Source organism: Rosa rugosa, chromosome 7 (genome assembly GCF_958449725.1).
Source record: "Rosa rugosa chromosome 7, drRosRugo1.1, whole genome shotgun sequence".
Taxonomy (NCBI): domain Eukaryota; kingdom Viridiplantae; phylum Streptophyta; class Magnoliopsida; order Rosales; family Rosaceae; genus Rosa; species Rosa rugosa.
In genome coordinates, this window is record NC_084826.1 from 34,401,405 (window position 1) to 34,419,641 (window position 18,237).

Consider the following 18,237-nt stretch of genomic DNA (forward strand, 5'->3'; position numbering starts at 1 on the left):
TAATGCAAATGATGACTGGTCTAGTAGGATGAATGAGGATATATGCATTCTTTAATGTCAACCCAAAGTCCAATCAATCAAAATTTTAGGAGTAGGCTGCAATGAACCAACACAATTGTAGACCAAATGGGCCCCCACTGACGTGGCTAGTTAACTGATGGAATTCCTGCAAGTATACAGGGTGGATGTAGTATAATAATGGAAGAAAAGGGGTTGTCGTTCCCACGAGGATATTAGTTCACTTCACAATATGGAAACCTAAGTTAATTAAACGAAAAAAAACACACAGAACAATAAGCACAAATCGACTAAGACACACAATGACTCAAATTAAGACTTATGATTTTCACGGTTTTGAAAGAGTTTTTGATAATGAGAAAATTTCTTAAAAACAGAAACTTAAAAAGTGAATCTAATTAAATTGAAATTGAAAAGAGTCTATAATGATTAAAATTAAGAATATGATGATGATGAGCCTAGGGTGTCGGAATCAACCACAAGCAATCTTATCTACGTTTTGAATCAACCAATGAATTCTTTCTTTTCTTTTAGATAACAATTCCCGTATCTAAGTTCAGGTACGACACTTAGACCATAGTTTTCCTTAAGTGTATGATTTTCTCCAGGTACGACAGAGGTCGTATATCCTAACATGCAATCTATTAAGGTACGGCATAAATTTAACATATAAGACTCATTACGTTCCAGAAAACAAGGGAATCATGCAAACCATTACTTCAGGTACGACAATAATGTAATTCACAATTCTTTATCTCATGAAGCTAATTTGAATTATATTGCAGGTACGCCTCAAATTCATCTTCTGATAACTAGATGCAAAGTCCTAAACGTCGCGAATCAATAGAACTTTAACATAAGCAACAATTCAAGCAGAGATTAAGAATTTATCAAAAAGAAACTACTAATCCATCAATTGAATGTCAAAACATGTAAACAATCATGCTAGGGCCTCATCCTAGCCCTAGAAAAGAGGTTTAGAAAAATAAAACTAAATAAAACATAGGAAAAACATGAAAAGAATGGAAAGGGAAAAGAAGGGGAAGATGGGTGAGTCGTCTCCGCTCCTTAGGCGTCTTCAATGTGCTCCCGAGACTCCTTTTTCATGTAAAATTCGTGCTACCTTATAAAGGGAAGATTTCTGCTCATCTTTGGCTTCATGTTTCCTTGTAAAACTTGGGTTTAGATTCCTTTCTTCATTTGGAATGGGAAAACCTTGAAACATCTCTTGTAGAAGTAGGAATAAGTTCATCATTTAATCCTCATCTGAATTAACTTCCTTGAAACATTAGGATTGACCATCTTGTGCCATGGAACTTGAGTTCTCCACGAATTAATCCCGAGCAGATTTCATGTCTGACCTATCTTCACTCAAACAATCATAACTTTCTCTTGAAGTATCGAAATCGAGATCCGTAAAATTCTACAGAAAGTAGACATCCGTAGCTTTCCAATGATATAAGGCTCATTATCTGATTCGATCTGGATAACTCCCAGTAATTAGGGGAAGTTGGAAGTTCTGCACAGGCAGATTCTGGGACCTGGGCGTCTTTCAATCCTAGTTAGCTCATTTTAGCTTCTTTTCTTCTTTCTATGGAACAAACCTACAAAAATAATAAAATATGTAAATGAATCATAAATAAGGAGAATTAAACATAAAAACTAAGATTACGAGACATAGAAATATAGGATAATATGAGCACATCATTAACATCCTCAGGAATTGCTTACTTTTTGTTGACCGTGAATTGAACGTTAACTGTAATTGTTTTCCCATCATGGTGAAACAAGTGGGGTTTAATGGTATTTTCGCTATGAAAATATATCCATACCTAGCTTCATTGAAGTCATCTGCCTCACAAAGATCTGCCCTTCTCGATATCTCTTCCCCTTAGAGCTGATTAAAAGCAGAGAGAGCAAAGCAATCCCAACATCAGTCAACCATCAATGAGGCTAGTTACCACCGACTCTGGATGTCTCATCGTTGTTATCTAGATGGATCTTGATTTTTGTTATTCAGTTTGATTTTGGTTGGAGAAGAGAAAATATATGGTTTGACAGCTGTATCGGTAATGTAATGACTGCAATTTGTAGGCAGTAATGAACACTTGGATCCCGAAAGCCTCACCTCACTACCAGAGAGCAATTTCGTCGGTACAGGTTCATCCCCATATTCTGTAAATTCCTTTACTTTTTGGATGTTTGTATAGGTTCATTAATCAAATATGTAGTTTCATTTGTTAGTATTGATTTCAAATGTTGTATTCTTGGGATTGCCAACACGAATACGATTTCGGAGCAAGTAAACTGAAATCTGTGTAGCAATAGAAGCAAGTCGATCTAACCTTTTGTGTTTCTGCACATGTAATCCAAGATTTGATCGAGTTAATACATTGATGTGAACCCCCGAATTCGAGAAGTCCGCTTCGTCTAGGCGACTGTATCTCCTAGCCTTACTAATATTGCCCCTTGTTGTAGAAAATACTAAACAAGTTCACAAGTTCAAAGCACTCCTGCAAAGAATCGTTCCGGCAATCAGATTGGACGTCAACGATCTGGTAGTCTCTATCTTTCCATTTGGGTATTCTATTTGTATTGAATATACTCCCCTTGTGCTATTGTCACAGTAATGAAATTTGTGATTTTCTGACATCCAGTTCTTACCATTTCTTTGTTGTGCCAATTGTTGGTTTGGGTGGTTTTCTGTGGTGGGCACTCAGCAAGACGAGCTAATTGTTTGGTTATTTAAGTTCATTATAGTTTTCGTAACCGGTATTTGTTGCTACTTGGAGAACACAATATTGTTGCTCCAGTGATTTAATTTCCATGTGATCACTACCCTCTACAAGGTTGGTACCAACCTACACCCGCAATAAAGCAAATAGGCATTTGAAAGCATCTTCAAGTTAAACAAACCTTTTAGATTCATTCTGCAAGGTTTAGAAAATTTTATATTGTGTATCCACGCTTCTGATATTCATTTTATGCATATACAACAGCTGAGTGTTATACGGTTAATTACGGCTGGAAATTGATATTCCACTCATACATGGGTACAGTAAAACCGTGGCGGTAAAGTAATCCAAATCTGTATTCTTTGGAGTAATTACAGTTTCAGGTATAGTTAACGTGCTGCTAAATTATGGTGTGTGGACATTTAACAAAATGATGACAATGGGTATCGTGGATATGAAAATGAATGATAGAAGGTTTGTTTTGAGAGGTGAATAGCAATATTAAATCATGAGGTCGAATTTATGGTTACTTTCATAAAATGATGCATCAAGTATTATAGACTTGTACTCTTGAGTTTATGAAGATGTAGGGAGCTATCTAGATTGCATTTTGTTATTGTGTACTAGCAAGATGAGTGAAACCATCGTTTTTATTGACATGATCAATTTGGTTTATTATAGTCTATGTACAAAGCATTTCCGTAATTTTTCAGGGGATCGTTTGGAAGACAAACTAGACCTACTGTAAGAGAAAACATTGCAAAGATTTACATAATCACCTTCATCTGTTAACCTTGCTGCGAAGTGGAAGCGTCATTATGTTATAAGCAATTATATTAAGAATGTCATTAGATTATTAGAATGAAAAATTAAATATGTTAAGCAATTATTCTTTATTCAGGAACCACATGCAATGTTGTTTGCAATAAGTATAGGAAGCCTTTAGGTAGTCGGTAATCATCCTCAGATAAGAGGGAATAAAATTGTATCACTGTAGCTGGCATCTTCACAGTCCATATTTTATTTAACTGAGCAGACGCTATTGTTATCCCTCAACATGGATCCAAGTTGGTGAATTGACCGTATATTAGTAGTTGAAATATGTTGCATGTTTTGAACTGATATGAAAATGAAATGTTATCCGAAATGGTGAAATATAAATATGTTGATTAATTATGGCGAGACTGGGAATCTAGTGTTGATGTACATGTATGAGTGTAATATTTGACTAGACAATTGAACTATTTAATGAAGTATTCAATTTTTCCAAATATATATATACACACACCAGTAGTGGCTATGTTGGTACCATAGGACCTTTATGTCACCCTACTTTACCTATATGTCCTCATTTAAATTTGTCGTCTGCATTTTGTATTTAATAAAAGTTGTGCTATACCTTTGGGACTGTGATGTCATTCATAGTTGGCTATATCTTCACCGGTTGTATGTTTAGTAAAACCATCAGTTGTATGTCTATGATTGTGTGTAAAACTTACCTGATATGTCTATTCCCTAGTAATTGATAATATAAACATCGGATGTGACATATAAAAAAAAGTTATGTATTTGGTATGTTGAACCAACTATAAAAGTGAGGCAATGCTTTATTTCATTGCAAGTAATTTACAAGTCGTTAAATATATAGTTAGTGTACATAAATTTTCTTTTTGACTAAGATATGAATGTGAATATGGAGATGTATGTTGTAGTTTTTAATAAAACCTGCGTGTGGATAAAGGTATGATGTAAATGACAAATCATAATTTTGTTGCAGTGAGTATTTGATGTAGTCTGTAGTATACAAATGCAACAGGGAAAAAACGTATTTTTCTAGGTTTCATGCAATGTTTAATTCTTGAATATTTCCCTGACTTCATATTTCTTGTGGATGTGTGGGAGTAATAGATTGATATTTTTTCTCATTACTTCATCATTATTTATGCAGGCAGTCTGTGAAGTATGCCTTAACTTCCCTCATCCCCCCTCCCCCCTCCCCCCCCCCCTTCCAACAACCCACAAAAGACCCTAAATGTCCATAAAAGTGAAGATCAAGTTTGACCTACAAAGAATATAGACACCACCGATGAAGTAGAGCTTCATTTCACTAACTACAAGTATCATAAGCAAGTTTTTTCAGATGAAGAGAAAGATGAATCGCTTGGCTTCGAAAGCTTCACTAATCGTTTTGGAGAGGTTCCCGTTAGAGAAACCATGCCCCCTAACACGGCAACTGCGTTGGAAGCAGAAATGGAGATGAATGGATCTAATCAGTTCAAGAGAGTTGTTCTGGATTTAATGGCATAATTTGGAAATGTGGAATGAATGGGAGAAATTTCAAAGACATCACATATGAGGATGTTAAACATCTATGGTTTCGAACTGTAGATGAAGCAGAGAAGTTCTACAAGTATTACTCCCATGTGGCCGACTTCAGCACAAAGAAAGCTAAAAAGGACCTACACAAAATCAAAAAAATTATATATCGAAGGCAGTGGGTATGTTCTAAAGCTGGACGACATGTCTTGGTACAAAAGACCATAGAGTTTGGAAGTGCTGGAATCAATGAAGCCTCCAATGGTGATAAGAATAACGTGTCGAGGAACAGATTGTTTTGGGAAAGAATGATATCTAAAAGTGGCTGCCCCGCCCAGTAGATGATTATGTGGTCTATCTAGCAAAATTTGTTCTATGTTTCAAAGTTTGTGACGCAGCACAATCACGATCTTGTTATCGCCCCTGAAGTTCATTTCCTTCGCTCCCACTGTAATGTTGAGGGACACGACAATGCACAAGTTTTCATTAATCGAGCTTATGAATTTCTTGCCTACCAGTCGGGTGGATATCACAACATGCGATTCACTCTGAAGGATCTTTACAATAAGCTTCATCCAAAGAATTTGAAATTTGGTGTGGAGGGTGATGCAAGAACGGCTGTAAGAAGGATGAAAGCAAAGGGATCGGTTGAGAAAGAATTCTGGTTCGAGTACACAGTTGATAAAGATGGAAAGCTTGCAAACATGTTCTGGCGGGACCATCAATCACTTTTGGACTACACTGCTTACGGGGATGTGTTGATTGTAAATAGTTGATAGGAGCACAAAGTGTGACGTTTTTAATATGTATTTTCCCTCATTTGGCTAAGTTATTCTCTTAAAATTACTAACTATAACATAGTTTATGTTTTTAGGTACTTCAAGGACGTAAATGGAGAAAAGAGCCGAAAAAGAGAAAAAATGAGTGTAAATGAAGGATAAGTCATTTTAGAAACTTTCCTCTTTCATTTTAGGAAATATTTCTTATTTTATTTTAGTGAACTTTCTTCATTTGAACTTTCCTATTTCTGATTTTCCTGTTTTAAAGAGAGAATTTAGGAGTCCATCCCATTAAGGACTCTTGAGTGATGAAATCTAGGAAACTTGAAGGATAAGAAGACTTACATAAATAAGGAGGAATTCAAGGAGTTTTCATTCACATAAATTCTTCTTATTTCATGGAGATAAAGGGGAGTGTTTATATTCAATATTTATCCTAATTATCTTATTTCCTATTGATTATAACTCTAATTAAATTCTTATTTTTCTTGATTAAAGGAGTTCATTGTGTGCACACCCTTGGAAGAAGAAATTAGTGCAATTCAAAGGAGAGGAATAAGGGATGTATCGGGTCACTATTCAAGGGAAAGAGAATGAGCATTGCATGATTAACTCTAAAGATTTCCAAGGAATATACCGTGAGTCATTAAGGAGAAAAGAGATCAAAGAATTCAAGACTCTGTCATGAGAAAATCAAGGAATTTTGGAGGAGAAACCACCTCTAGATGAATGGCCAAGATCGCATCACAAGAGAGGAGGATTCCACTATAAATAGCAGCAATTCTTGAAGCCAAAACCATCACTTCTTCACGCAAAATTCAGTTCATTAGCCTAGCTCTCTTCTCTCCAAAACCCTCTCCAAAATTCAGAAAAAGCCTCTTGCAGTGAAGAGCTTCAGGACTTCTCCAAGGCTGTTCGGGTTCTTAAAGGCCTAGCCCTGTGTTCTCTTGACGTTCTCCAAGCTTCCTTGAAGATCAAAAAGTGTAATCCATGACCCTTATTTATGTTTTCATACTCTTTAGTATTGAATTTCAGATTTTGATTATGAACTTTGTTATTGGAGTTGGATTTTTGTTAAGAACGAGTTTATGTTAGTAATTTTCAGATTTATTTCTTTATGTTCTTGAGTTGTTTATGATATCTCTACAATCTGATTTCGTGCCATCCTTTTATAACTTTAAGCATATGATTTTGGTTGAATAATGATGTTAATCTGTAGGTTAATAAAGCCAAATTTGTGTTCTAATTCACCTAATCGTTTTAGGGCAAAAATTAAAGTGATAAAGGCTATGTACAATGGTCGAGATTATATGCTACATGTTTCGTGCGTTTGTAACTTCTTATGGATGCATACATGTTTGAATTCAAAATTCTAATTGCAATTAATGATTCATATTTAACGTTGACGGATGCTTTTCAGTATTAACATAATGTTTTATATGAAATATTTTAAGTTATGGACTTTTCCTAACTTAGGAGATTAAAAAGAAGAATTAAAGTGGTACTCGATCTCTTCAGACTTGTACTTCGAATTCATTTTTTATATTTAGTGTTGGCACGATTTTAGGTTGTATAGATTGAAACAACTCGTTGCATGTTGATATGGTTTGAAAATTCTTATTTGAGTGTGAAGAAGTCGATCATTGTAGATAGTTTTATTTGTTTCATTTTTATTTTAAGTAGATTAGGAACCGAATTTCAAAACCCCCCATTTTATTCTTTTATTTGTTAATTGACCTTTTTGTGCAGGTGTACCCTACAATCCCCGGACTGAACAATCCTTGCTTATCCTATATTGACAACTATATTTTACAGGCTTAAATTGTGAGGCTATTTCAGCCGTATCAACAATACATACAAGATGAACAGGTATAGTAAGCCTATGGTGTTGTTGGTTGGGTATAACAATCACCAAGCCATCGTTGTGTTTGGGATTGCACTTGTCTGTGATGAGAAAGAGAAAACTTATGATTGGGTCTTTAATCAGTTTATCGATTCAATACAACAAAAAAGGCATTTATCAGTCCTTAGTGACGGGAACGAAGCTATGAAGAATGCTTTTGAGTCCAATCGTCCCATAGTGTTGCATGTTCTTGATAACGTACACCCCACAGTCATATGAATTCTTTTGTTTGGGTACACGATGCGGTTCAACTGCCACAAAATATGATACTGTTTTCCCTCCCCCATTTTACTTTAAGTTCTCAATTGTCATGACACGGTCAATATGTTGTAGCTGCAAATAATCAAAAAACAAAGCATCAATTACCGAGCTTTCATTTTAATCATCATATAAACTAATGGTCACATATTTCATAATCATTTATTTATGCTTCATCATACTCCATAACCACCCACCACTTGGGACATAACTGATAGTCACCCGACCATTAGTTGCTTTCTAGCTCCACTATCCCACAATTCTGCTACCCTTTTGACCATGTCCACCACAATAAGAAACCAATGGCCATTATTATGTTCCATTTCATACACCAGTAAAAAAATCTGTACGACCATCCCAAGTAGACATTGCTAGCGGCAAACCCATCGTCACCCTACTTCTTTGTTGTCCCTGTACTCTCATTTAGCATCTTAAATTTGCTTATTCCTCAGAACCCAACACCCAACTTGAACAACATAAGCAACGTAGCTCGTCTCTCCGCCATAAACCGATTAAACATTGCTTCTCTTTCCCTTAGGTACATAAATACTGAACCCTGGCGCAGCTGCTGCTTGAAATCCACTAGCCTTCTTGCAACAATGCAGTGCCAGTATCCAGTTTGATAACTTGCCTTCTTACGGATACTGGCACAGTATCCGGCTCTCTCGCACAACAATCTTAAGATTAGGGAAAGTATTTACTCTTCTGGTTCTTTCTCGCGTTCCTTCTTGAGGTTTCAGATTTCCTCCGAGTGAGACTATATATATGTCTAGTTATATCGAGTACATAGTTGATAAAGACGGAAGACTTGCAAATATGTTCTGGCGGGACCATCAATCACTTTTGGACTACACTGCTTACGGGGATGTGTTGATTGTAAACAGCACATACTAGACGAACATGAAAGATGTTACTGTAAAAGGTCTTCAGTTATCACTTGTCGTAAAAGACTAGTCAAAAAACTCATTTACGGCATACATATTTGTGCATGCCGTTAATAGATAACTAAATTTACGATACACATAAGATGCACGTCGTGAATGAGCCGAATAAACACATTCCAACGGCACACATGAGATGTGCGCCGTAAATGACAGTCCCTCAGCTAAACCTTCTGAAACTCTAAAAAACAACTTCAACTTGAACTAACTACTCCTAATACATGAATTTCATCACAGTCAAAAAAGAAATGTGGGTGACAACCACGTAATGGGCAAATTCCACCATACTCATACCATAATTTAAATTGAAATATAAATTCCTTAATTCAATATTCCAATTTCAACACACCAAACAAAGATTAAGAAGGGGAAACCTAAACCATACATCTAGAGTGAAGAAATTTAAAGAAAGAAGCAAATCTCATTAGGATTCTCATTGTGAGTGATAATGTTAACATACAACAATTTTCGTCCCAACATATAGGTACAAAGAGAGAAAACATAAATCGAGGAACCAAACAATCATATCAAGTCATCAAACTCATCAAACAAGCTTGAAAATATATGAGTACTATACTCAAGGAAAGCATCATACCCCTACTTAGAACCTGTGGCCTCCGCCTTGACCCCCACCTCCGCCTTGACACCCTCATCCTGCGCCTTGGCCACCTCACCCTGCGCCTTGACCTCCTCATCGTGCGCCTTGACCTTACCTTTCTTAGCAACATTTCCCAGAATCACCACCTGGTGAAAAATCTGTCTGTGCTCTCATTTAGCATCTTAAATTTGCTTATTCCCCAGAACCCAACCCCCAACTTGAACAACTGATCGAGCTAATATTGCCTATGATTTTAGTGTCATTTATCATACATTTTACTTCGTTATTCCTTTAACAATGTCATTTCTAACTTATTTTGTTGTATCTAGGTACAAATGAGCTTCAAACGCGGGAAATGAGCTAAGAAGAACTAGAAATGAAGGAAATGAAGGCAAGGAGGAAATGAGGCGCAGAAATGGGAAAGAAATGGAGAAATGAAACTTTCCTAATCCTACCTGGAAAAGGAATCTAAGTTGAAGTAGGAGTCCTGATGCTGCGAGGAGACGATGTGGCTTCAAGATAGCTCAAGAATGTTCTAGAATGCACAAGGAAGTTCGGCAAATAAGGATTGGGCTTTGAAATTGTCCAGTTGAGAAGTCTGGCCCAAAGATTGAAGCATGTGACTTGTACATGAGTTTCTAGACCCTTCCTGATGTCTTGGAGGAATCCTAAATCAATTATTATTGATTTTTGCTGAAAATATAAAGGAAGATTCAAGAAGAATTCGGCAAGAGCAAATATGGAGAGTTTGGGTAAAAATCTACTTCGTGTGCAATCAGGAAAAGAAAATAAAAATCATTTTAGGTTTCCTAGTTGTATTCTAAATGCATGGTGGCCAAATCATGGCTAGATAAATTGAGAAATGGAAGGTAATTTGTTCTCCAATTCAAATGGAATTTTCTCATTGGTCGGATGATGCAAACATGGAGAATTCGTAGGAAACCCTAACCTAGGCCGTGCACTATATAAAGAGGGATGTATTGCCGTGTAAATCATCAAGAAACCCTGAATCAAAATCACAATTCCTCCCCTTTATTCTCTCAAAGTTTCGGTCTCTTCAAATTGTTCAAGACTTTGAAGCCGTGAAGCAAGTTCATCCTCCATCAACCATGCTTGCCGTGACTCTCCTTGCCGTCCACCACCTTTGAAGACCTTCTTGCGTTCTTGAAGCTTCTTTAAAAGTGTAACCATGAACCCTAGCTTGTTATTTTCGGTTTCTTTGTTTTGTAACTTAAAAATCAGATTCTATAGCGTTCTATGTTGCGATTTCTTGTGAGATTAAAGTGTATGTTTTGATGTTTAGTTTCCAATAACCTTGAAGCATGAATTAGTTTTAGGATTTTCAAATTTATAGTTTGAGATTTCTTGATATGTTCTTGAATGTTTGTTGATTTTGTTCTTCAATCACATCTTTCATGTTTTCGATTTCTTTGATGGCCAACTTAGGTTTCGAATTGCATGAATGAATCCACAATAAGATGCTAGCATTCTAGGTCTTGTTAATTAAAGTGGAAAACCTATAATTACTTAGGTAAATCAACAAAGAGAATTGCATGCTTGATTAGCGTTCTAACTAGTTTGGTTTTCTTAAATCAATCAAACTTTCTAAGTGTCTAATGCGTTGAACATGTTTGTTAATGGATTGATCACTCACTAGCATTGCATGTTTGATAGGGTTAACTATGGTGCTTTCATCTAGTTAATTTAACTAAGGAAACTAAAAAGAACTTATGATGGTTTGTTCTTGATTGATTTTGTTCAAGTAGGTGTTTTGATTCATGAACTATGATTTGTGATCTTGAATTTGTGTTAAAGGTTGTTAACTTTATCATACATCTTATCCGTCCATTATATCCTTGATTCTTGGTTGATTAGTCAATGTAATTAGTTAATTAGTTTACTAAATAAAACAATTGCGAAATCTCCTTAATTCTTTGTAATTTTCGTAAATATTGTATATTTCTAATTAATATTCTTTTCTTTGACGTTTAAATGACAGGAGCACCCTCAATCCCCAGATAGAACGATCCCTACTTGCTATATACTAACAATTGTCAACAAGGTTAATTTTGAGAACTCATTTCGAGTTTATCAATTTTTGGCACCGTTGCCAGGGATTGAAAAGTCTTTTTGCATATTTAACGTCATTTTTGTATATATACTTGTAAAATAAAAAATTGATTTTGTGTTTTTTGTTTATGATAATGTTTGGTAGGGATAAGAGTTTTATTATAAGTTTGAAATTAATTTTGGAAATAGGTGAAGTCTCTTTTGTTAATATTGGCCTAAACCCTTTAAGGGCACCTAGTTCAGGTCCCTTAAGGTTGAGGGCGGGCTTTATTAACACTTGTTGAAATGTCTTCACACTTATGACTTTTCTTATCCAAGTAAGTATAGCCTATGTGAGATGGTGTCTAGAAAGGGGACAACGTCCATGACAGGTTTTGAATTCAGAAGTGCATACAGTTGGGCCTAAACCACAATGTGGGAGTAGCTCAAGCCAAAATGAACTCTGCCTCTTGTATTCGTCCTCCCCCACCTGGCCATTTCAGTAAGGTTGCCCAAAAGATTTGAAAGGAAGTTTGTGTCTAGGCGACGATACTTGGGCCGCACGTTCCAATCTTGATTTTGGATTTATAATCGAATTTTTATTCTTGTTAAACATTTGAGGGGATGAAAAATACACATGTAAAATTGTAACGTTTTATACCTCTCAAAATACTTGTGAATTCGTGTGATCTATTAATTCTTATACTTGTATTTTTCTATTAATTTTACTTTACTAACTTATTCTTTGAATTCCAGGAAAATCAGATGACTGAAGGAACCCAGTCTATCAAGGACCTTGCGTCCTCAAATGTGCCTGGTGGGCTCCCCAATGCAATTGTACGTGTACCTTGCTGCTGCAAATGGGAAGTCTGCCAACTTTGAAATGAAATCTGGATTGCTTCAAAGACTTCCCATTTTCCATGGCTTTAACATTGAAGACCCTAATAAGCACTTGAAGGAGTTTCTATTTGTTTGCTCAAGTATGTCGCATCAAAAGGTGGATGAAGACATCTTCAAGTTAAAGGCATTTCCATTTTCTCTGGAGGACCGTGCTAAGGATTGGTTGTATGAGCTGCCTGAAAGACATATTACATCTTGGAATGGATTAATGAAAGCATTTTTGGAGAAGTATTTTCCCACTTCACGTGTGATCATGCTTAGAAAGAAAATCACAGGAATTACTCAACATGTGCATGAGACTTATCCAGCTTACTATGAGAGGTTCAAGACCTTGTTATCACAATGCCCACAACATTTGGATAGACAAATGTTGGATGCTGCAAGTGGTGGGGCTTTTGTAGACAAGACGCCATCAGAGGGAATGAAGTTAATTGCCAATCGTGCTTTAAATGCTCAACAATATGAAGGCATTGGTAATTCAACGCAGAGGGTAAGTGAGGTAAGTAACTATGATATTTTGGATGAAAAGCTTAACAAACTTACTTCAATTGTGAGCCAGGTACTTAGCATTCATGGACAACCAATCTCCCAAAATGGTAATTGGGAAGATTGCAATGCTATTGGAGGCTATGTTCAACAAGGCTTCTTTCCAAGGCTTCTTTCAGAAGCCTCATGTTTCTCAGAATTTTGTTTCTTCTAATTTTGACTCAATTTCTAACCCTAACTATGATAAGATGTTTGAAGCTTTAGCAAGTTCTACTCAAGCACTTGTGGAGAGTCAACAGAGTCATGGTAAGGATATCTTGGAATTGAAGGAACAAATGGGTCGAGTTTTGGACTTTATAGGTATGATTTCGGACCCAAAGCCCCAATCTGCTAAGGCGGTCACAACAAGAAGTGGACGTACACTCGTGGATCCACCAAAGAAAGGTAAGAAGGCCTAGGTCATGATAGAGGAAGAAGAAGAAGACGTTGATTCCTCTAAGAGGGCTTGAGAAGGACCCTGCTACATCTAAAGTTGAGACACAAGCATCTCCAACGTCTGAACCACCAAAAGGTAATGTTCCTAACTTTCAAAGTTCAGTTATTGCTAATCCATCTCCCCCTATTCCATTTCCAAACAGATTTGCAAAATCAAAGAAGGAGGAGGAGGAAAAAGCAATTTTCGAGATTTTCAAGAAGGTACAAGTCAACATACCTTTGATTGAGTGCCTTACTCAAATCCCTAAGTATGCCAAGTACTTGAAGGAGCTCTGCACCACTAGGAGACGTACACGTGAAAAAGAGGTAGTGAAAATGTCTGAAAGCGTCTCAGCTGTGATTCAGAGAAAACTTCCACCAAAGCTTAAAGATCTAGGAAGTTTTTCTATCCCTTGCACTATTGGTAACACTAATTTCGAGAATGTGATGCTAGATCTAGGAGCTTCAATAAATGTTATGCCTTATAGTATTTATGAATCTCTAGACCTAGGTGAGCTTAAAACTGATAATGTGATTATTCAATTAGTTGACAGATCTAATGCTTATCCGAAAGGGTATGTTGAGGATGTTCTTGTGCAGGTGAATAGCTTAATCTTTCCTGCAGATTTTTATGTCTTGGAAATGGGGGAGTCTCCTAAGAACTCAACGCCATTTTTTCTTGGAAGACCATTCATGAGGACGGCTAGGACCAAGATTGATGTGTTCAATGGCTCCTTAACTATGGAGTTTGATGGTGAAGTTATTAGCTTCAACGTTTTTGAAGCTATGAGGTACCCTCTTTCTAAAGATTACTCTGTTAATACTACTGACCTTCTGGACTCTTTTGCTCAGAAAATTTTCAAAGTAATGAATGAGGATACTTTGCTCACTACTATGGAGAAAAAACTTGGTTATTCTAGCAATGGCAAGGAAATTCCACTAAGGGAATTCATGGATGACAAAGTCTTTGAGAGTGCGGCATATCTTGAGTCAACGCCACATATTGTAGGTAAAGTTCCTATACCTTTGTCAATTCAGTTATCTACTAATAAACCTGTCCCTTCAGTGATTCAAGCACCCACACTTGAACTCAAACCGCTTCCGGATCACTTGAAATATGCCTTTTTGGGAGATAACGACACCTTGCTAGTAATTGTATCTTCAAAGCTCACGGTTGAGCAAGAAGGTAAGTTGGTGGATGTATTGAGGAAGCACAAGACTGCTATTGGATGGACTTTGGCAGATATCAAGGGAATTAGCCCTACACGTTGTGTCCACATAATACTTCTTGAGGAGGGGGCAAAACACACAGTAGAGGCCCAAAGGTGCCTCAACCCTCCAATGTTGGAAGTAGTCAAGAAGGAGGTGATAAAGCTCTTGGATTGTGGAGTCATCTACCCCATTTCAGATAGTAGTTGGGTTTCACCTGTGCAAGTAGTGCCAAAGAAGAGTGGAATCACGGTTGTAAAGAATGAGGAGAATGAGCTTGTGCCACAAAGCATTGTGACTGGACACAGAGTTTGCATAGACTACAGAAAGCTCAACGCCACCACAAGGAAAGACCACTTCCCAATGCCCTTCATTGATCAAATGCTTGAGAGGTTAGCTGGTCATTGTTTTTATTGTTTTCTTGATGGATATTCTGGATATAACCAAATTTGGATAGCTCAAGAGGATCAAGAGAAGACTACCTTCACTTGCCCTTTTGGCACTTTTGCATATCGTAGAATGCCATTTGGACTTTGCAACACCCCAGGTACGTTCCAAAGATGCATGCTTTCCATATTTTCTGATTATGATGAAAAGATTATTGAAGTATTTATGGATGATTTTTTAGTTTTCGGAAAAGATTTCGATAATTACCTTAATAATCTTGAATTGATTTTGGAATGATGCATTGAAACTAACCTTGTTTTGAATTGAGAAAAATGTCATTTTATGGTAACTCAAGGTATAGTTTTAGGGCATATTGTCTCTGCTAGGGGTATTGAAGTTGAGAAAGCTAAGGTAGATTCTATTAAATACTTACCACCTCCCACTTCTGTGAGACAGGTTCGTTCTTTTCTTGGATATGTAGGATTTTACAGGCGCTTTATCAAGGACTTCTCTCAAATCTTAAGACCCCTATGCAAGCTGTTGCAAAAGGATGTGGCGTTTGTCTTTGATGAGGAATGCAAGCAAGCTTTCGAAAAGCTCAAGGAGTTGTTGACTATAGCCCCTATCAAGCAACCACCAGATTGATCCCTTCCATTTGAAGTTATGTTGACGCCTTTGACTATGCAGTTGGAGCTGTCCTTGGTCAACGCAACGACAAGAGACCTCACGCCATATACTATGCTTCCAGGACTTTAAATGATGCTCAATTAAATTATTCCACTACAGAAAAAGAGTTTTCAGCTGTTGTTTTTGCTTTAGAGAAATTTAGATCTTATTTACTTGGTACTAAAGTGACTATTTTCTCTGATCATGCAGCTTTAAAGTACTTACTTTCGAAAAAGGAAGCAAAACCAAGACTCATACGTTGGATCCTTCTTCTACAAGAGTTTGATGTGGAAATCAAGGACAAGAAGGGAAGCGAGAATGTGGTAGCAGATCACTTGAACTGTATCATACATGATCAAGACGCCCTACCTTTGGTTGAAACGTTTCCGGATGAACAACTCTTCGGAATCCAGGTAAGTAGCCCATGGTATGCGGATATTGTTAATTTCTTAGTTACAAATAAAATCCCTAGACATTTGTCAAGTCATTTGCATGCTAAACTTAGAAAAACTGCTAGGCAATATGTGTGGGATGATCCTTACTTGTGGAAAATTTGTAATGATGGCATAATTAGACGTTGTGTTGATGAATCTGAATTTAAAGATATATTGTCTTTTTGCCATGCTAAAAATTGTGGGGGTCACTTTGGATCTAAGAAAACTGCATTAAAGGTGTTAGAATCCGGTTTCTTTTGGCCTTCATTGTTTAAAGATGCACATGCTTTCTGTATGACTTGTGATAGGTGTCAAAGAACTGGAAACTTAGGATCTAGAAATCAAATGCCCTTAACTAATATCTTGATTGTCGAAATTTTTTATGTATGGGGAATTGATTTCATGGGACCCTTTCCTTCATCTTACGGTTTTCTATATATCTTGCTTGCTGTTGATTATGTGTCGAAATGGGTGGAAGCAAAAGCCACCAGGACTAATGATTCTCAAGTTGTTTCAGAGTTTATAAAGACTAACATCTTTGCAAGGTTTGGAATGCCAAGAGCAATTATTAGTGATGGAGGGACATATTTTTGCAACAAGACCATAGCTACTTTGTTCAAGAAGTACAACGTCACACATAGGGTTTCTACGCCCTATCATCCTCAAACAAGTGGACAAGCAGAAGTTTCTAACCGTCAGATCAAGAAGATTTTGGAAAAGACCGTGAGCACTAATAGGAAGGATTGGAGTAAACGCCTTGAGATGCTTTGTGGGCTTATAGGACGGCTTTCAAAACGCCAATAGGGATGTCACCCTTCAGGATTGTGTATGGTAAGGCTTGTCATTTGTTTGTGGAGCTTGAACATAGAGCATGGTGGGCCTTGAAGACGTTGAACATGTCCATGAGTGATGCTGGAGTGTTGAGGAAGTTCCAAATGAATGAGTTGGAAGAGTTGAGGAATGATGCATATGAGAGTTCACGGATTTACAAGGAGAAGACTAAGGCTTATCATGATAAGATGCTTCGTGGCAAGACCTTTGTTGTGGGACAAAAAGTCCTATTGTTTCACTCTCGACTTAAACTCTTTCCTGGTAAACTTAAATCTCGTTGGATTTGACCTTTTATTGTTACTCAAGTTTTTCCTCATGGTGCTATACAGATTAGAAGTGAAGCAACTGCTAACGAGTTTAAGGTGAATAGCCATCGCTTGAAGCCATATTATGAGGCGTTTAAGGAGACAACTGTGGAGGAAGAGGACCTTCACATTGCGCCATCTCCTATGGATTAAGAAGGAAACTCCGTCTAGCTGAAAGACATTAAACTCAAGCGCTGCTTGGGAGGCAACCCAATTCAGAAAAGTAGTTGCGGAGGAGATCATCAACGCATATTTGCTCTCTTTAACTCTATCTCCTCTATTTTCGATTTTTCTGATTGTACATGTTACTTGCGTTTTTGATTTTTCTTTTTAGGTTTTGTTGTGTTAATCATTCCATTCACATGATAATTGTTCATTGCATGATTTACTTGCTTTACATTGAGGACAATGTATGATTTAAGTGTGGGGGGAAGGAATAATGTTTTAGGAGCTAGTTTTGTGGTTATAAAAAGAAAACAAAATAAAAAATCGAAAAATAAGAAAAATAAAAAAAAAATATTGCGTTAACTTTGTTTTAGGATTTCGTTTTAGGTTTTTGTTTTTGTGTGTTTTGTGTGTTAATGTTTGAGTCAAAATGAATTTTGGGTAAATATCTTCTTCATTGTAGGCGTATCTTATTAGGATGTGATGTCTAAGGTCTAGTTTGGATACGAGAAGTGCTGACAAAGGGTCTCGTCCCCTGTCAATCAAGTGACCTGAGCTCCGCCAAAATCGTTCCTCTCTTCACCTGGTCATGTCTCAAAGGAATTACCAAAAGGAGAAGAGAAATATCCCTAAGTCCAAAATGTTTTTGTTTTGTTTCTTGCGTCATCTTTGTTTTTGTTTTTGTTTTTGTTTTTGAGTCTCAGGTTGCCCTTTCAACTGTCTAGGATGATTCTATATCTCTGAAATCAAGGCTAAAAGATGATCACAAGATTGAGATAATGT

The 18,237-nt window shown here is 36.8% G+C and overlaps 1 protein-coding gene across 1 annotated transcript; it reads left to right on the plus strand.

Moving 5' to 3' along the window:
* Positions 1-12,426: 12,426 nt before the first annotated feature.
* On the plus strand, positions 12,427-16,957 carry LOC133723212 (uncharacterized). Its single transcript, XM_062150028.1, has 4 exons — positions 12,427-12,996; positions 13,106-13,427; positions 13,582-15,213; positions 15,741-16,957. Exons 1-4 carry the CDS (start codon positions 12,427-12,429, stop codon positions 16,955-16,957), a joined length of 3,741 nt encoding a protein of 1,246 aa, XP_062006012.1.
* Positions 16,958-18,237: the final 1,280 nt, after the last annotated feature.